This window comes from Parastagonospora nodorum (genome assembly GCF_000146915.1).
Source record: "Parastagonospora nodorum SN15 chromosome Unknown scaffold_32, whole genome shotgun sequence".
Lineage (NCBI taxonomy): Eukaryota > Fungi > Ascomycota > Dothideomycetes > Pleosporales > Phaeosphaeriaceae > Parastagonospora > Parastagonospora nodorum.
Window position 1 is genome coordinate 289,997 of NW_001884580.1, and position 15,548 is coordinate 305,544.

Sequence of the window (15,548 nt, forward strand, 5' to 3'; positions counted from 1 at the left end):
AACCAGCATCGACACCCACTCCTTCAACCACGCGCAGCAAACAGTTAGAAGAGCTGCAACGCACTGTTGCGACACAGCATAATTACACTTCAACATTTCAAACGCAATCTGCAAATCTGGGAGCTTCACATGAGTCCTACATTGAGAGTCTGACCGACAGCCACTCGTCGGAAGTGACGTCTTTGAAGAATAACGTAAGAGCGCTGGAAGAACAACTAGCGCGACAACCCAGTTTGCGTCACGGTATGTAACACAACTGCCTATCTATCTTCACGGAAGGTTCTCCACAGCGTCGTACGGCAGGCGCTCATTCGCTAGTTTGATGCGTGCTGCACGTTGGCGTTGTACGCATGTAACCGTCAACACAAACACGGACTGACAGACACCAGCCTCGAGCAACAATCTCCTATTCCTCATTGACACCACCGAGACGCAAGCACACGGTAGCGAAAGCGCACCACAGGCAGCAGAAATCGGCGCAGCCAGTCCGAACGAGTCATTCCAGACGGCTTACGAAGAGCAACAACGCCCGACCCATCGTGTGACAAACAGCCCAGACATGGAAAATCTCAAACGTAAATTAAGCTCTACACGACGCCCCGAGACCGCAAGTCGCAATCTTCTACCTGAACTCAACCAATACAAACAAAACAATGTTGCACTTCAGAAACAGATCGAGTCCTTGATGGCGAAATTAAACGAGTCGAGGTCGAGCGAGCGGGTCCTTAAAGTATCACTGGACGAGATGAGCAAAAGTCGCGATGAATGGGAAGAGAAGGCAGGGGAGGCACGCAAGGCCGCGAAGAACGTACAGGCACTTCAGAATACGATTGATCACCTCGAAGACCGCCTGGAAATCGCCAACATGGAGAGACTGGACGCCCAGGAGCAGCTGTTTATCATTCAAGCACAAAAGTCGCCTTTTGACTTTCGACATCCGAGCCTCGATCTACCGCCAGCAACCGACCACGAGCAAGACAAGGTAAGCTATTCAACCCTCCAATTTTGCGCGCACTCCATTGGAATCCGTGCTCACAACCGATGCCTGAAACTAACACTTGATCAGACTGCGCAAGGTCCGCACATGAGTACGAGCACAATATTTTCATCCGGTTCACCAATAAGTCCCGAGAAGGAATCCCAGGAGCTTTCAACCCTTGCAACATTCGTCGCACATATCGAAAGACTTCAAGATCAAGTTCGACAGAAGGATGCAGAAGTTCAAGATCTGGAAAGATCAAGAGAAGAGCTACAGCAAAGTCACGATCAGATTGAACGGGAACAGCGCGCTTTAAATCTCCAGGTGGAAATACAAAACCAGCTTCTCAAGAAGACACGCCGAACCGACGAACATATAGAACAACTGAGAGCTGCCATCCTAGATCGCGAAGCAATAATTAGCGAAAAAGATAGATCAGTTCGTGCACTCGAGCGGCAATTGGAGTACCACAAGCTGCTACTACAAGCTCAGATTCGGAGGCACGCCACTATGACGCTACATGCTGCCACTAGCGACAATCCGCTTCCTGAGCTCAGTAAGCTCACCAAAAGAGAAGACATTGACCGGTGGATCGAGCAGTTACAAGAGCGCCTCAAGAAGGAGAAGCTAATGGCCATAGAACATCGAACCTTGGATCCCATTGAGGCACGAGTGGCCGATCTACGTCAAGAGATTGACTTCTATGTTCGAGAGATCATCTACTATAAGCTCGATATCAGGGGCTACAAGGGTGACATCAGGAAACTCAAGAAGGTCACCGCCCAGCTAAGCAGCTTCGCAAGCAGGGCTAGCGATCTTGATTCTGACACTTCATCTTTGAGACCAGCAGCGACTCCAGCTCCAACGCCTGAACTTACCAGCTCCGATCCGCGTGCCACATCCAGGCCTTCGTACAAGGCACATCCGATTAGTCGCCCGATCACCCCGCCACCATCGGAGCCAGTGTCCGCTTCCAAATCGTCCTATGGGGGGAGCGAAGTGAAATCTACTGGCAAGCGAGTCCCTTCACATAGAGATTTGCAAACTCCAAAGACGCCCCAAACACCGACGCGGAAGGTCGACCGTGGAAACACCGGCAGGGCCGATCCAATCGATTTTGGGGTATCGCTAGGGCAAATGAACCCTACAGTACGTGCGCCCATGGTTTTCAAAACCATCACTATATTCTAATGTCTAATTTCAGTCGCCAACGCGCCTTCGAATTAAATTTGGCGAACTGCTTACAAGTTTCCCCCTTGGTGCTGCGGCCACACCTCAAAAACATAAGCGCAGCATGAGCGAATCGACCGTCCCATCATATCCAGCAGCGGGGCTGCCTGTACAATTGAGTCGATCTGCATCATTATCCGAGTCGAACAGAGGCAGAGTCACACCTGATCGACCGCCTCGTCCTCAAAACAGTCTTTTTGAGTCTCCAAGGTTTAGGCGGACTGCCATCTTCCGTCCCTCTCACTCTCAGGCAGACGGTCCCACCGAGGCTCCAATTTCGCCCTTGCCTGCGACCGCTGCGCAGGCCTCACTATCACGAAGGAACTCGAACGCGTCGACCGTTCGTATCGCACCACCTCACACAGCGCTAGAAACCCAAGATGGTATTGCAAGGTCGCCGTCACCATCATCGCACGCCGCGCTTCGCCCTCGAGCAGGATCTGCCAGCTCAGCTATGGCAATCACACCAGAACCAGTTGGCACTTCTCAAGAGCGCAAACTCAGCGCAGCATTGAATTCCAGTATACCCTTCGTCATCGGCATAGGCTCGCCGCACAACCCTGCCTTCGTTGCGCCCGCAATCACCATGCAGCCCACGCCATGCTCCATCACCAGGAACGCACCTCTGAAAATCAACCCCGCGACTTCACGCGTAGGTGTTGGCGGTACAATGGCGTCGTCCACGTCAGTCTCGTCACCCATTTCACCTACTGATACGTCCATGCTAGAACCATCATTCAGCCTTGCGTCAACAAAGCCAGTACCTGTACCACAAACACGCAAGCTTAGCTTCTCAAGGAAACGCGAAGACGCACCACCGAAAACTCCGCCGCACTCGCGCAATGTGAGTGGGGGTAGTAACCGTACGGCCATCCGGCTGCCGAGGACGAGGGAGAGGGACGTGGAGGCGCGTAAGATGCGGAAGGATAGTATTGGTATGCCGCAGCCTTTTGGGGACCCGTTTGGGTTTGAGCGGTCGATGTCGGTTGACGAGGGAAATCGAGGTGAGGCTGAGGTGTATGGTGTGGGTGAGGCTATCTGATTACTGGTGAGAGATCAGCGACGAGGTTAGATGAGACGTATGTAATGATTAATGTATATAGCTAATGAGTAGTGCTTAAACTAGTCTTTTGCGACAGGTGAAAGAGGAAATGGCTTGCGTGTGTGTGTGTGTGTGCACGTGCGGACTGAGTAAACCGTGACTTCTTCATACAATCAATGGTTTACATGCCCACATCACCAACTTCTGTCGCCCCTGAGATTACCATGAACGACATGTGCAGGCCCAGGAAAAATGTCGCGAGGTAAGATCCCATCCCGGCACCTGATTGCAAGATGGTTTTGGCTAATTGACCATTCACAGCTACAGGGGATCTGTCAAAGTAACAGTAGGCGATGGAGATGAGCAACAGACTTTCGACGTACACGAGTCTCTGATTATGGCAAGATCTGCGTTCTTCAAGGCTCTGTCCGGTAACTGGACGGAAGCAAAATCCCGTCACGTCAATTTGCCCGAGGACGATCCGCAAACCTTCGAGAATTATGTTCACCACCTATACACAAATACGCTCGCGGTCAAGCCGAGTCCAGTACCCGACCAGTACGTTGGCAGGGAGGAGAAAATCGAACTTGCCAAGCTCTACGTGTTTGCTGAGAAGATCCAAGACACCGATACTAAGGATGCTGTCGTAAAGGCTATGGCTCACAGCTCCCAACTCTCGCGTTACAATGGTAAGACCTATGGGCCTAACCTTGGAGTCATAAGTCTCATCTATGCTGGAACCGCACCATGGTCACCAATGCGGAAGCTACTGGTTGACATATACACGTACCAGGCGAACGCGGCCTGGTTGACGAGAGACGAAGAGGAGTCACCGAGTGATTTCCTTCGTGAGCTAGCTCTTGAACCAAGCCTGACAATCCTCTCGCGAGTGGGGATGTATCGTCATACAAGGAAGTCAAGACGCAAGAAAGAACCTAGCTGCACAAGGTTCCGCATAGCGGTGGAAAACATATTGCGAGGAGGGCTTCAGTGCGGTATTATAATTCGATTAGCAATATGGAGATGACTGAAGAGTAGCAGTAATTCTCGGCTTCCATGGAAGCGTGCATGTGTGAGCAGGCCAAAGTTATGTTTCCTCGCTGTAGGAGACGCACAAAATCTAATAGTCACACTTTAAAGTGCAGGCAAGGTTCTCATATTGAGATGCCAACTATGTTTCCAATCAACTTGTCCGTCTCCCAGCGGTGCTGTTTTCCCTCAAACTATATAAGCTCTGTCTGAGCGTTCGATAGAAACAATAGAGTCTGTTTACCCCTCACAGATTTTCTCTTCTCCGAGTCTCCGGCGCCAAGGAGTGAAAAGGCGCAGTACTAGCGGCAAAAGAAATCCCATTCCGCATGCTTTGCTTCGCGCTCACCTCCCCTCATCCACTGCAAAACAGCGGTGTCAATTTGGTCGATAGCAGTAGTCTCAAACATGAGCAAAACTTCTAACACTTCCGGCAGAGATCCTTCCTGGTTTGGTGTCGATGCCATGCGCGCAATCAACGCGCCTAAAGTCCTCGGAGGCACATTGTCGGCACCATCGCAGCAGACCAATCAACCTAGAACCCGCGCAAACAACGACAAGCCTCTCTTTGGTCTCGGCGTAAGTCAAACGAAGAGCGAGTATCCCACGTTTGGACCTGGAGGAGTCCGCCACTCCAAGGCCAACATGACGGGCCCGTTTGGCGGTGGAGCGTTCGCGGCACCTACATCTGCACTGGTCGACAAAACTGGGAAACTTTCAGTTGAGCTGTTCGGAGGTCCTGGTGCTCCACAAGAGAAGATCCGTGAGCAGCCGTCTAACGTCCCAGAGGATATATTCGGCAGACTCGGGCGTCCTACCCCATTGTTCGCTGGCACCATCAGCCACGAGCGGACCCATCCGGCAAACACCTTTGGTGGACTGTTTGAACAGAGAAATCCAAGTTGTAAAGTGCCAGCGATCCGCGTCTATGCTCATGAGGCAGTCGAGTAAGCTCATCTTCAGCACTGATTGCGGTGCTAGTTGGCTAACGATATAGCAGCCTAGGCTTCGACACCATTGCCATCACCGCCGATAAGAAACACTGTGGCCAGAAAACATTTGCTGTCCACAAGTCCCTCGTCATGAACCGTTCTGTCCACATCAAGATCATGCTACGCGAGGATCCTGACCTTAAGAACATTACTCTTGATACCACCGACCCTCAAGCCCTGGCCTTGTACATCCAGCACATCTACTTCAGTCGTCTCCCAACCAAGCCCGATGTTGACAACAGCGACTCACCCAACGAGTACAGTCTGCTTGTTAAACTTTACGTGCTCGGCACCGAACTTCAGGATAAGATCGCGAAGAACGCCGCCGTTGACGCGCTGTTCGCGAAGGCTCACGAAGGCACGGATCTACCGTCTGCCGACCATATCTCCATCCTCTATGGCGGCACCAAAGGATCATGCCCAGCGCGCAAGTTGATGGTACGACATCTACGCCTCAATGGACAACGAACGCATCGATGCAAGACCAGACCTTCCCACCCGACTTCATGGTCGACCTCGCGATGAGTCTTGTCGCAGGCCGGAGTGTGCTGTTCAAGCCCGCGATGCCGAAGGCAGGTGCAGCCATCTATCATGAAGAGTAGAACCATCTGCAGAGGAAGCGGATAGAAAGACACGTAGCACGCTGCCACGCGTTACATGACGCTAGCCTGATTTGGTGCTTATCATGATAGGCGAGTACCGAAGCATCAGGTGCCTCGAATTCTTGCCCCACTTGGTTAACCCATAGCTTCATAGCTTCATAGAATCTCATACATTCAATCTCCATCTTCCTTCTTGTACAATCTTGTGACTATGGATTCTGAAGTCAAATACCTCCTTTCGCTCGGTGCTGTGCGGGACCGAGCGAAGATCGTGGGTGAAGCGGCAGAGGCGGGGAAGTTGAGCCATTTCGATGTTCATGAAGAACGACTGGGAGAGGTTGCGGATTTTGTGATCGGGGTTATCAAGGTTTGTTCATTCGATGGTATTGGATGTGCAAGGCTGATGAACTTCAACAGCGTGACTTTGGTCCCAACAAGTTTGACACCATTCCACCGCACGGGCGGTGGCAGCACTTCGAGGTCGGTAACGTACCCCGCATTGTTGATCTGTTAGAGCAATGGAAAAAGGAGGGTTGCGACGATGTGGAAATCACGCGTCGCTCGATTGATCTATTCTTTGTTTCCGTGCTACTTGACGCAGGTGCGGGTGATCATTGGCGATATGTGGAGCCGGGGACGGGTAAAGAGTATGAACGCAGTGAGGGGATTGCTGTTGCCAGTCTTTACATGTTCAAAAGTCTCGCATTCTCTTCAAAGAAGAATGGGGATGTACCAGTCGTGGATGGTAAGCGTGTATTGGCGTCACTACTTGTTCAATGGCTGATATAATTATCTTAGGACAAGGTCTGGAGCAGCTGACAACCTCTGCACTCGCCGAAGGATTCCAAGTATCCGATAGCAATCCAATACTAGGCCTAGAGTCTCGTGTAAATCTACTGAGAGGACTTGGCAAGTCTTTGCTTGCTCAATCTGAGGTCTTTGGTCCTGAGGGTCGACCGGGAAATGTCGTTGGTCCGTACACCTGTTCGATATCAGTCATACTTGCTCACCTGAACGACAGACTACATGAAGAACACGTCGAAAGACGGTTCGACACTCGAAATATCAAAATTCTGGGATACACTACAAACCCTACTCATACCCGTGTGGCCCAAAGATCGGACAGTCGTCAATGGTCAATCAATCGGCGATGCGTGGCCACTGACTACTTTGGAGAAACAAAGTAGCACAGCGAGCACAAGCCAAAGTAGCAATATCCAACCTTTCCACAAACTCACCCAATGGCTGGCCTACTCCCTCATGGTCCCATTCCAACGCATCCTTGGCCTACAATGGACCGGCACCGATTCACTCACCGCGCTACCAGAATACCGCAACGGCGGCCTCTTCGTTGATATGGGCGTGCTGACACTCAAACCCGAATCGCTCAACAAAGGTCTCAAGGCATCTGGTGGCGATCTACCAATGTACAAAGCTGGCGATGACGTTATCGTGGAGTGGCGCGCCATGACGCTTGTACTGGTAGACAAGCTGTATGCCATCGTGCTTGACAAAATGGATGGCGTAAAACTTTCCATGGCACAGTTGCTCGAGGCGGGAACGTGGAAATCTGGGAGAGAGGTGGCGGCGAAGAAGAGGCCGGAGACGAAGTCGAGCCCGATCATTATTGAGAGTGATGGTACAGTGTTCTAGATGACTAGATCAGCGTCACGGCTTTCCGAATCACAATGAATTCTGCAATGCAAGTGATTGATGTGCTGTAATGGCTGTCATTCAGTGAGTGGTAGCTGTGTTTTCATCGGAAGAAGACTCATCACGTATTGTGATGCTTAGAGTGACTTCCGGTACGCCCTATGAGCATGTGAAGTGTAGTGACTCACGACTGGATCATGCTTAAACATTACCCACCTTACTAGAAAGACTCTACCAACAACACAACTGTCCACTTGATCGTATCACACATTCTCTCACTAAAATGACGAAAGGTGACGATTACACTGACTTTATCGAGCGTTGGTATTATCTACGCCCTAAGCCAACAGAGGGTCAAGCGGAAGTCGTTGCAGCTGTAAATGAGAAAGATATGGTAAAAGCAAGCCAGGGGGAAATTGACAAGGCAGAGAAGGAGCCCAAAGCAAGAGAAGAGCAGGAGGTCAAGGAGGTAATGAAGGAGAACGAATCGAGCAGATTGGATCAGTTAGGGCCGAGCTGTTGATGTCGAAATAATTTCCACGACATCTACGAGTAACGACCTTTGCCAACAGCTGCTTTTCCATGGCGCACTCTTGCGAATGTATAACTCTGGGTGTGTATTTTTTTGAAATTCGATAAATAGCTTTTTGTACCTGTAAAGGATCGAGGGCAGACAACATGGCGTTAAAAAACGTGCCGTGAAGTACACCTGGGCAACGACGACCCCCGCTGAATTACTTTGCGCTCACCTTACACAGTAAATTTGAGCAACCAAACAACCCAGAAGCAAATTGAAATTCAGAAAATGATTTGTCGACCCTTTGTGGAGTCGAAGCATTAACTATTCTTTTGGCCAAGCTGACCAACATGTCCGATAGTATCCACCCTACACAATGGTGACTATCTTTCTTTTATCACGACTTCTCACAGCCTCACCATACATGATCCCTTCAACATACACCTCGCCATTGAGCACCCAGGTATCATAGCTTTGTCTTGCGTTCGATATCCGATGGAGTCCTTCTTGGAGTTCTTGTCTCTCTTTGTCAAGTCTTCTCAATTTTCCTCGTCGGCGATCACGCCACAGAGCATCGATTGGCCTCAGAAGTGACAGCTTCTTCATTGCCTGCAGTTAATTTCTTGTTTCATAGTACTTCTCATCGTTCGCATCTAGTTCGGCCCTGATTTCATTTGCCTGGGCTCTCTGGTCCACTTCTAGCGGCGTGAAGACGTATGGTACATTTGCACCACATACTAGCATCACTGTTTCTCTACCCATAAGCCATTTCGGGCCATGACCAAAGAATCCCATACTTGTAACAAAATCCTTTCGCCACGCAAGTTCCGACTTGACCATGATGGTGAATTGCGTGTAGAGTTCTTGATTTTCGGGTTGGAACAGGGCTGGTTGCAGCATTGATTTCGTCTTTAGTGGGTATTCAGGCCAGACGACTTCCCTCTCTAGAGCTTGAAGTGCCTGTTTGAAGAACTGGGTAAGAGTCACAGGCAGGCCCATTAAGCTCTGCATTTCTGTCCCGAGAAATTGTAGGAAAGATGTTTGTCTCGCAGGTGGGAGGGAATAGGCGATTGCGTTCTCTCTCTCGATACCTTGCCGTCCTAAACGAGCCAGCTTTTTCAAATATTCTACATGTATTCTCAAGTCGAACTTCCGCGGATGTTTAGCCCATTGTGGCCATGACTCATTTGGAAGTGTGACCTGAATTTCCTCAAATAGAGCGAGCAACTCATCGATGCCCTTGGATTCTTGCTTATGATGGTTGATTGACAAGTCCGCAAATTCTTCACTGGTGCAATCGAGATGGTCAGAACGCGAATGACTGCCCTCGTATTGGCTTCGGCGCCCCTGTTCCAATGCTTTGAACACAGAACATGCGAGGGAATGGCAAAGCCATGTCGAAGCGTACTGAAGTATCTCGGGGGAACGTTGTTCCTGTCCACTTAGAAGAACACGGCTTAGGGCATCGATGGGACTGCTAGGATAATGATCCACTTCCAATTCGTGAAGTCTTTTCGCAAGGACGCATGCGTTCGTCAATGCTATAACCAACGGGTTCGTAATTGCTGAGGTATAAAAGCTTCGAAGTTGTCCTCCATAATGAAGCACTCTATTTCATCGAATGTTTCGGTTTCCAGATGCAGGGCTCTCCCATCATGGGAAATTTTAGGGCTGTGCTCAGGCCTTCGACTGGCATTAAACCCAGAGCTAGTCTGAGACACAAGAAGTTTGTTGACCCGATACTGGCCATAATTGGTATCTTATTATACAATCATGTCATGTATGAAAAGAGAAAGAACATACTGTCCACGATCCCAAGAACGGAACCCATGACGGAACGTCACGAAGGGACTTTCGGTCTCCTGTTGATATCCACCACTCAGAGGCATAAGCACTAGGACGACTTGTGCGTGCAGCAATTGAGAGGAGCTCTTGGGTACCCGACTGGGTCAGTAGGCAAGCAGCAGCAGCACATAAGCATCACTACCCCGCTTTTCCTTGTGACGTTGATAGCAGGGAACGTGTAGCCTGTAAGCGCAGTGCCGCGATTTGAATTGCAAGGCTGAAACAGGCTTTGCAGGGAATGAGGTACACCCGACCTAAATCAGCACAACATACCATTAGACAGCAGAGTGGTCAAAACCGAGGACATCTCTTGACCGCATGTAGCAAGATCTAGCTGCAATCGTGTTTTATGAGATGATACAGCTCGTAGTTTCGGTGTGATATGAACGTGACCTGCAATTTGCCTAATGAAGTCGACTAGACGGGCAATAAGAGACAATAGGCAGTGTCGACGATTGTGGAAGGCTACGACTGATTAGTAGAATCCCGGCCCTTCTAGTTTGTCTTCCATAAGACGAGCTGAACATTAGATGGCAGTTTGATCAAGTCAGGGCCACCGGAGAATGCTGCGAAAACTATACTAGCGATTGTATGCGCCTGTGTTGTAGAGGATACTTCATCTGGGTCCACGGTGCTCGTCGGCATGAAGTACCTGCGACTTCGCAATCCATCACTAGTCGATAAGGCTAGGTCTCACGTCAGCATGTGTGACAATATCTTCATCACCAAGATTCACCCCAATGAAAATACAACTTAATTTTTTTTTCCCCTCACGCTTTGAAAGACATATCTTCAACCAACACGATGCAACTTTCGTTGATGAATACCGTGCTTGTCTTTGCAAATGGAGTTGCAAGCCAGGCAATCGCCTTCAACATTACTGCCATCTCTGCCGCCAACAACGCCTCACGCCTTGAATGTTGGCAGCTACATGCATCCCCCAAACCTGGTCGCGGTGCTGTGAACTTCGATCTCGGGGACTTCGACCAGGCTTTGGTAGGGATCTTGCCGCCGAACGCTACAACGGGATTACTTACCAATGCGCCTAAAGTGCAGTAGGTATCAAATGTTTTGATCGTCATTGTACAATTGTTGAGTCATGTCTCCAGATACTCACTGATAATGGCTGGGCTGGCACACATTACAACGCCGCACTCAGGCTTGCCGTCCTATCTGAACGAGGTCTGGATTCAGGGCGGCCGCCACGGCTGGCTCATTGCAGCAGACCTCATAGAGTTTGCTGCTCAAGGGCACGTAACAACGTTCCCAGGTACTGAACGAACGGTTATCGCTCAATTTCCAGTCGCGGGCAACAAGCCGCCTGCGCACAGCGTCCTGCATTTGGGACCTTGCACGTACGCAGATCTTGCGGAACTATAATCGACGTCGAGTAAGAGGAGGCGCGAAGCGTGGAAGCTAGCCTCGCTCACATATGAAAAGAGATGGAGCCGTGTGTGAGAGCGAGTTTTGGCAGCGAGGTCGAACGACAATGTTAGCGACGAATGTCCGTGATGATGTTGTGCGATTCCATGATTCCTTTCAGACAGAAACATAGAGTTCCCAAGGTCCAACATAGCCCATCATGTGACAAAACGAGGCAAGCGGTGAAAGGTGGTAGTGGCCGCCTCGACTGGACATTCGGAGTCAGCCGAGCGAGCCACGGCGCTAGATTGTTCCCGCCGAGCGGGGCTCTTTAGCGGGCTGGCTCGCCACTCCACCAACTCGCTCCCACCACCTCTCACGCCTGTCTCAACACACTGCAAATCTCCACTCACTTACAACCCAAACACCCCACCTTGCCCAGAAAGCAGCAGAGCGCTCTAGTCGATCATATGACCACGGTAGACATCCAAAACCTCAAGTCCTTCGACCCCTTTGCGGAGGCCGATGACGCTGGTGGAGAAGCAAAGGTTGGGAACCAGCAGAACTACATTCACATCCGTATTCAGCGTAAGTCTACCCCTTGACCCGGCATCGCAAATCGTGCGACGTGCGCGCTTTCTCTTTCCACACTACACCATGACTCCGCGCAAGGCTGACGTCAACGCAGAGCGCAATGGTCGCAAGACCCTGACCACGGTCCAAGGCCTGCCCAAGAAATTCGACCAGAAGAAGATTCTCAAAGTCATCAAGAAGAAGTTCGCCTGCAATGGCACCGTCGTCGCCGACTCGGAGATGGGAGAGGTGATCCAGCTCCAGGGGGACCAGCGCAAGGATGTGCAGGATTTCATGACGGACAAGAAGGAGGGCCTTGGTCTTGACGGCAAGACCATCAAGGTCCACGGTTTCTAGGCGTATTGCGCAGCATCGCCTGTCGCCCAAGCAGTACAGCTCGAACTGCGCCGCCCACGTCTTCCCAGGTACCCCGCTCGAGCGCTTTTGGGGGCCGAAATCGAGGTCGCATGTGACCTTGCGAGACGAGGCTGGAATGAGGCGCGATGCCTGCAGATACCCACGACGAGTGGTTACGAATGTTTCCTTACGTCGGTCCTTTGGATGAAGTTACTGGAACGGATAGGTCGGCACCTTCGAATCGATGCGTGCCGAGGGTGTCGTAGAACGCGGTGTCCATCGTAGATGATGGGCCTGCTCGACTGAGGTCATCACTTATAGCTCAATTAATGGAGATGAATGCCGCGACTCCGACCGCAAAGTGCTTGCAATTAACGTCATGTGCTTTCTTACTGCCAGCTTTAAAGTTGCAGGGTATTCGTATTCAATCCCCCTCCTCCTCCCCATCGCCCTCCTTCCTCGGCGCCTTAGCCTCCTGCTTCCTATACAAGTCGGCCAGCTCCTGCGCCTCGGTCGCTTCATCAATTCCCTTATCCTCTCTAACCTTCAAGAACCTGGGAAACCTCGTACTCAACCCCCTCTCCTCACTCACTAGCCCAATCGCCGCAGTATACGTCGGACTCAGCGTCAGGTCCGCAAACGCCACTTCCCACACCTCCTGCGGCTCAAACCACACATCGGGCGTGCCCGCGCCGCCATTGTACTCCACGTAACGCGGCTTACTCGCTAGCACAGTTGTACAATCCGGGTCGTCCTTGTCGTATTTTGCGCGATTCGCTTTGTAGAAGGCGTCGGTGAAGCCAGACATGCACTTTGTAACTGCTTCGAGCTGGCCAGTTTCGGCATTGCGGATGGCGAGCAGGATGGGAGACCACCATGCCGCTTTGCGCCCAGATCCATGAAATGCGCCGACGGGGATGAGGTCGAGCGTTTCCGAGGTTGTACTGTAGTCTTTCTTTACTTTCAGCCAGGAGTCGAGGCGCTTGTCAGGTTCGTAGGTGGAGAGCAGGGCTTTCCGGCGGCCGTGGGATTTTGCTTCGTCCTTGTCGCCGTCATCGGTCGATTTCGCTTTCGACTTGGACTTTGTGGATTTCTTCTTTTTAGGTGTGGGTGGTAAAGAGGGTGTCTTGTCATTCAAGTCATTTGTGTTGTCGAGGAGGTCTGGGTTGGGAAGGTTGTCGAGGACTTTGACCATAATGCCTTCGCATTTGATGTCGAGCGCGCTTTGGAAGAATGCCTGCACCGCGTCCACGTCGGCAGATGTGGCATCGAGGCACTTCACCCACGTGAATGTGTGTGGTATCTCGACAAACAGACTCTTGAGTAGGCTTCTTCTTTCTCGGAATGGACGATTTAGCAGTTCTTCGCCGTTCAGGTACATGAGGTCAAAGGCAAAAAGGCACACATCAATAGTGACGGCACCAATTGCAACATCCTTCCTTGCACGATTCGCAAGAGTCTGAAATGTCTTAAGCTCTCCGCTGTTGCGATCAATGGCGACCACCTCGCCCTCAAGAATGAAGCTCGACACGCCCTCTCCTCGTATTTGTGGTACCAGCGCAACCAGGTCAGGATACTTGTCTGTCATGACTTCCAGATGTCGCGAGAAGATGGTTACTTTGCCCTTCTCGTCACAATGCACCTGTGCTCTTTGCCCGTCGTACTTGTACTCGCATGCAAAATCGCGACCCTGCAGCTTCGTGAACATCTCGCCCATGTCGCGCGTAATGCTACCCAACATGGGACGCAGGGGAATATGTAAGGCCAGTCCGCATCGAAGTAGCAGTTCATCGCAAACACCAATCTCGAGCAACGCAGGTATGAGGTCATTGTAGTTAGGTCTCCTGGCGAAACATGCCTTGACGATTTCTTCGTTCCGGCTGTAGATTTCTGCAAGCTCTTCTTTCTTTAGCTCTGCAAGCTCTTTTTGCCCGCGCGTTTCGAAGTCGGCGCTTGGAGGTTCTGACAACATGAAAGCGCGAGACAGTGCGATCAGCATCGTAGTCTTGACTGCGCCTATGCGCAAGTGTTGCACAAGTGTGCGCACAATGTAGCGACTTTCTTCGGCGCCTCTCGCATCCTGTACCAGTCTCTCGACAATGCGCTGCTTGTTCTCCACGCTTCCATTGCCCTTACTGTTTGCAATCTTGACCAGCGAATCGAAGACAGCCTTGATTGTGAGCGGCTTTGGTTTCCGCAGCGTGAACGACTGCTTTTTCTTTGCTTCGAACGCGACATCTCCTGCATCTCCGTATTTATTGTTCAGCACTTTCAAGCCCGCGTTGTCCAAGCCACACACTTTCTTGAGAGCTTTTGATATCGCTGAGCCTCCGAGTCCTAGCTCAAGATCAATGTAAGGTGGAGATATCGCATTCGTCGCAAGCCATACCGCAGGTAGCAGACTGCCCGGGTCGCCCTCGATGATGGTTCGCAAAAGGTTGACGAGCGTGTCTACAATCTTTATGCGACTTGTGGTGCTATTTATGAGTATGAAACATCGCGTCAACAGCGCATATGTCGCAAGGCCTCCATCCACCGCCCAGTGCTTTTGTAGATCGGGTATGTACTTGATGGGGTCAAATTCGAGCGGACTCTGATCGAATGGTATGTTGGCGGTGATTGTATCTTCTTCGGTAGCGGTCGACTGGAGCGTCAAGGTATTCTTCTGTTTCGGCGGCATGGGTTCAACCAATTCTTCTGCTTTCAATGAGTCGCGTTGTACTGCGGTCGTCGTGTCTGCGCCTTCTTCCGCCGTCACCCGCACACACGGTCTCTCTGCATCCTCATAGAGCTCATTGGAGCTCACAGGCTCTGTCGCTTGCGCCTGCTGTTGATCTTCCCGATTCCATTCTTCCTGCAGCTTTCTTGCATACTCCTCGTCGGTCAGCGTCGTCGCGTCTTGATCTTCATCGGCCTTGTTTGGCGCATCTTTGGCTGCGGCTTTAGCTGTCTGCCTTGCGAAGAAGTGTTCCAGCTTGCGCACCGGTTGGCTGGACCCATCGTTCTTCTTCCGACGCTTCGACGGGCTGTTCATCTTGGACAATGCACTACCGCAACATTGTGGGTGCTGATACATGCATTGGCGGCGGAGTATCATGACGTACTCGACGCGCTAACAACGCGCACGTGCTCACGCGTCAGACGACATCTCAACCTCGTCCAACACCCGTGTGCAGTATTAACTTGAAGATCAACACTTTGGCTTGATCGGGCCGCTGCCAGATTTACGCAAGGAGCAATCGACGAGTTACCTGACGACTAAATGGCTACGAGTATGAACTAAGGTCTACCACAGCGCTTCAAATTCTTGAAGCACCACAGTACCTGCTGTGACGTAGCTGACGGCTTTTTTTCATCTACGATATCA

General features: G+C 51.1%; 9 protein-coding genes across 9 annotated transcripts; 7 read left to right on the plus strand and 2 right to left on the minus strand.

The window, feature by feature from the left end:
• Positions 1–745: 745 nt before the first annotated feature.
• Positions 746–1,911, plus strand: SNOG_14582 (hypothetical protein; the record flags this gene model as incomplete). The annotated part of the gene is made up of 4 exons (XM_001804712.1): positions 746–982; positions 1,194–1,284; positions 1,419–1,786; positions 1,885–1,911. 4 exons carry the CDS (start codon positions 746–748, stop codon positions 1,909–1,911), a joined length of 723 nt encoding a protein of 240 aa, XP_001804764.1.
• A 1,516-nt stretch (positions 1,912–3,427) lies between these two features.
• On the plus strand, positions 3,428–4,278 carry SNOG_14583 (hypothetical protein; the record flags this gene model as incomplete). The annotated part of the gene is made up of 2 exons (XM_001804713.1): positions 3,428–3,513; positions 3,579–4,278. 2 exons carry the CDS (start codon positions 3,428–3,430, stop codon positions 4,276–4,278), a joined length of 786 nt encoding a protein of 261 aa, XP_001804765.1.
• Positions 4,279–4,688: 410 nt separating this feature from the next.
• Positions 4,689–5,874, plus strand: SNOG_14584 (hypothetical protein; the record flags this gene model as incomplete). Its single annotated transcript, XM_001804714.1, has 3 exons — positions 4,689–5,227; positions 5,281–5,710; positions 5,761–5,874. The coding sequence occupies 3 exons, from the start codon at positions 4,689–4,691 to the stop codon at positions 5,872–5,874; spliced, it is 1,083 nt and encodes a 360-aa protein (XP_001804766.1).
• Positions 5,875–7,105: 1,231 nt separating this feature from the next.
• Positions 7,106–7,578, plus strand: SNOG_14585 (hypothetical protein). The gene has a single exon (XM_001804715.1). It carries the CDS (start codon positions 7,135–7,137, stop codon positions 7,525–7,527), a length of 393 nt encoding a protein of 130 aa, XP_001804767.1. The 5' UTR covers positions 7,106–7,134; the 3' UTR covers positions 7,528–7,578.
• Positions 7,579–7,810: 232 nt separating this feature from the next.
• On the plus strand, positions 7,811–8,322 carry SNOG_14586 (hypothetical protein; the record flags this gene model as incomplete). Its single annotated transcript, XM_001804716.1, has 2 exons — positions 7,811–8,031; positions 8,286–8,322. 2 exons carry the CDS (start codon positions 7,811–7,813, stop codon positions 8,320–8,322), a joined length of 258 nt encoding a protein of 85 aa, XP_001804768.1.
• Positions 8,323–8,659: 337 nt separating this feature from the next.
• Positions 8,660–9,875, minus strand: SNOG_14587 (hypothetical protein; the record flags this gene model as incomplete). Its single annotated transcript, XM_001804717.1, has 2 exons — positions 8,660–9,609; positions 9,848–9,875. The coding sequence occupies 2 exons, from the start codon at positions 9,873–9,875 to the stop codon at positions 8,660–8,662; spliced, it is 978 nt and encodes a 325-aa protein (XP_001804769.1).
• Positions 9,876–10,693: 818 nt separating this feature from the next.
• SNOG_14588 (hypothetical protein) lies at positions 10,694–11,351 on the plus strand (the record flags this gene model as incomplete). Its single annotated transcript, XM_001804718.1, has 2 exons — positions 10,694–10,885; positions 10,949–11,351. The coding sequence occupies 2 exons, from the start codon at positions 10,694–10,696 to the stop codon at positions 11,267–11,269; spliced, it is 513 nt and encodes a 170-aa protein (XP_001804770.1). The 3' UTR covers positions 11,270–11,351.
• Positions 11,352–11,633: 282 nt separating this feature from the next.
• SNOG_14589 (hypothetical protein) lies at positions 11,634–12,526 on the plus strand. Its single transcript, XM_001804719.1, has 2 exons — positions 11,634–11,839; positions 11,940–12,526. The coding sequence occupies exons 1-2, from the start codon at positions 11,722–11,724 to the stop codon at positions 12,179–12,181; spliced, it is 360 nt and encodes a 119-aa protein (XP_001804771.1). The 5' UTR covers positions 11,634–11,721; the 3' UTR covers positions 12,182–12,526.
• Positions 12,527–12,605: 79 nt separating this feature from the next.
• SNOG_14590 (hypothetical protein) lies at positions 12,606–15,215 on the minus strand (the record flags this gene model as incomplete). The annotated part of the gene is made up of 1 exon (XM_001804720.1): positions 12,606–15,215. One exon carries the CDS (start codon positions 15,213–15,215, stop codon positions 12,606–12,608), a length of 2,610 nt encoding a protein of 869 aa, XP_001804772.1.
• Positions 15,216–15,548: the final 333 nt, after the last annotated feature.

Coding starts and splice junctions, on each gene's coding strand:
- SNOG_14585 (XM_001804715.1), top strand. CDS start 7,135: ATGGTCCCATTCCAACGCATCCTTGGCCTACAATGGACCGGCACCGAT.
- SNOG_14589 (XM_001804719.1), top strand. CDS start 11,722: ATGACCACGGTAGACATCCAAAACCTCAAGTCCTTCGACCCCTTTGCG. Junction 11,840..11,939: donor CATTCACATCCGTATTCAGC/GTAAGTCTACCC, acceptor ACGTCAACGCAG/AGCGCAATGGTCGCAAGACC.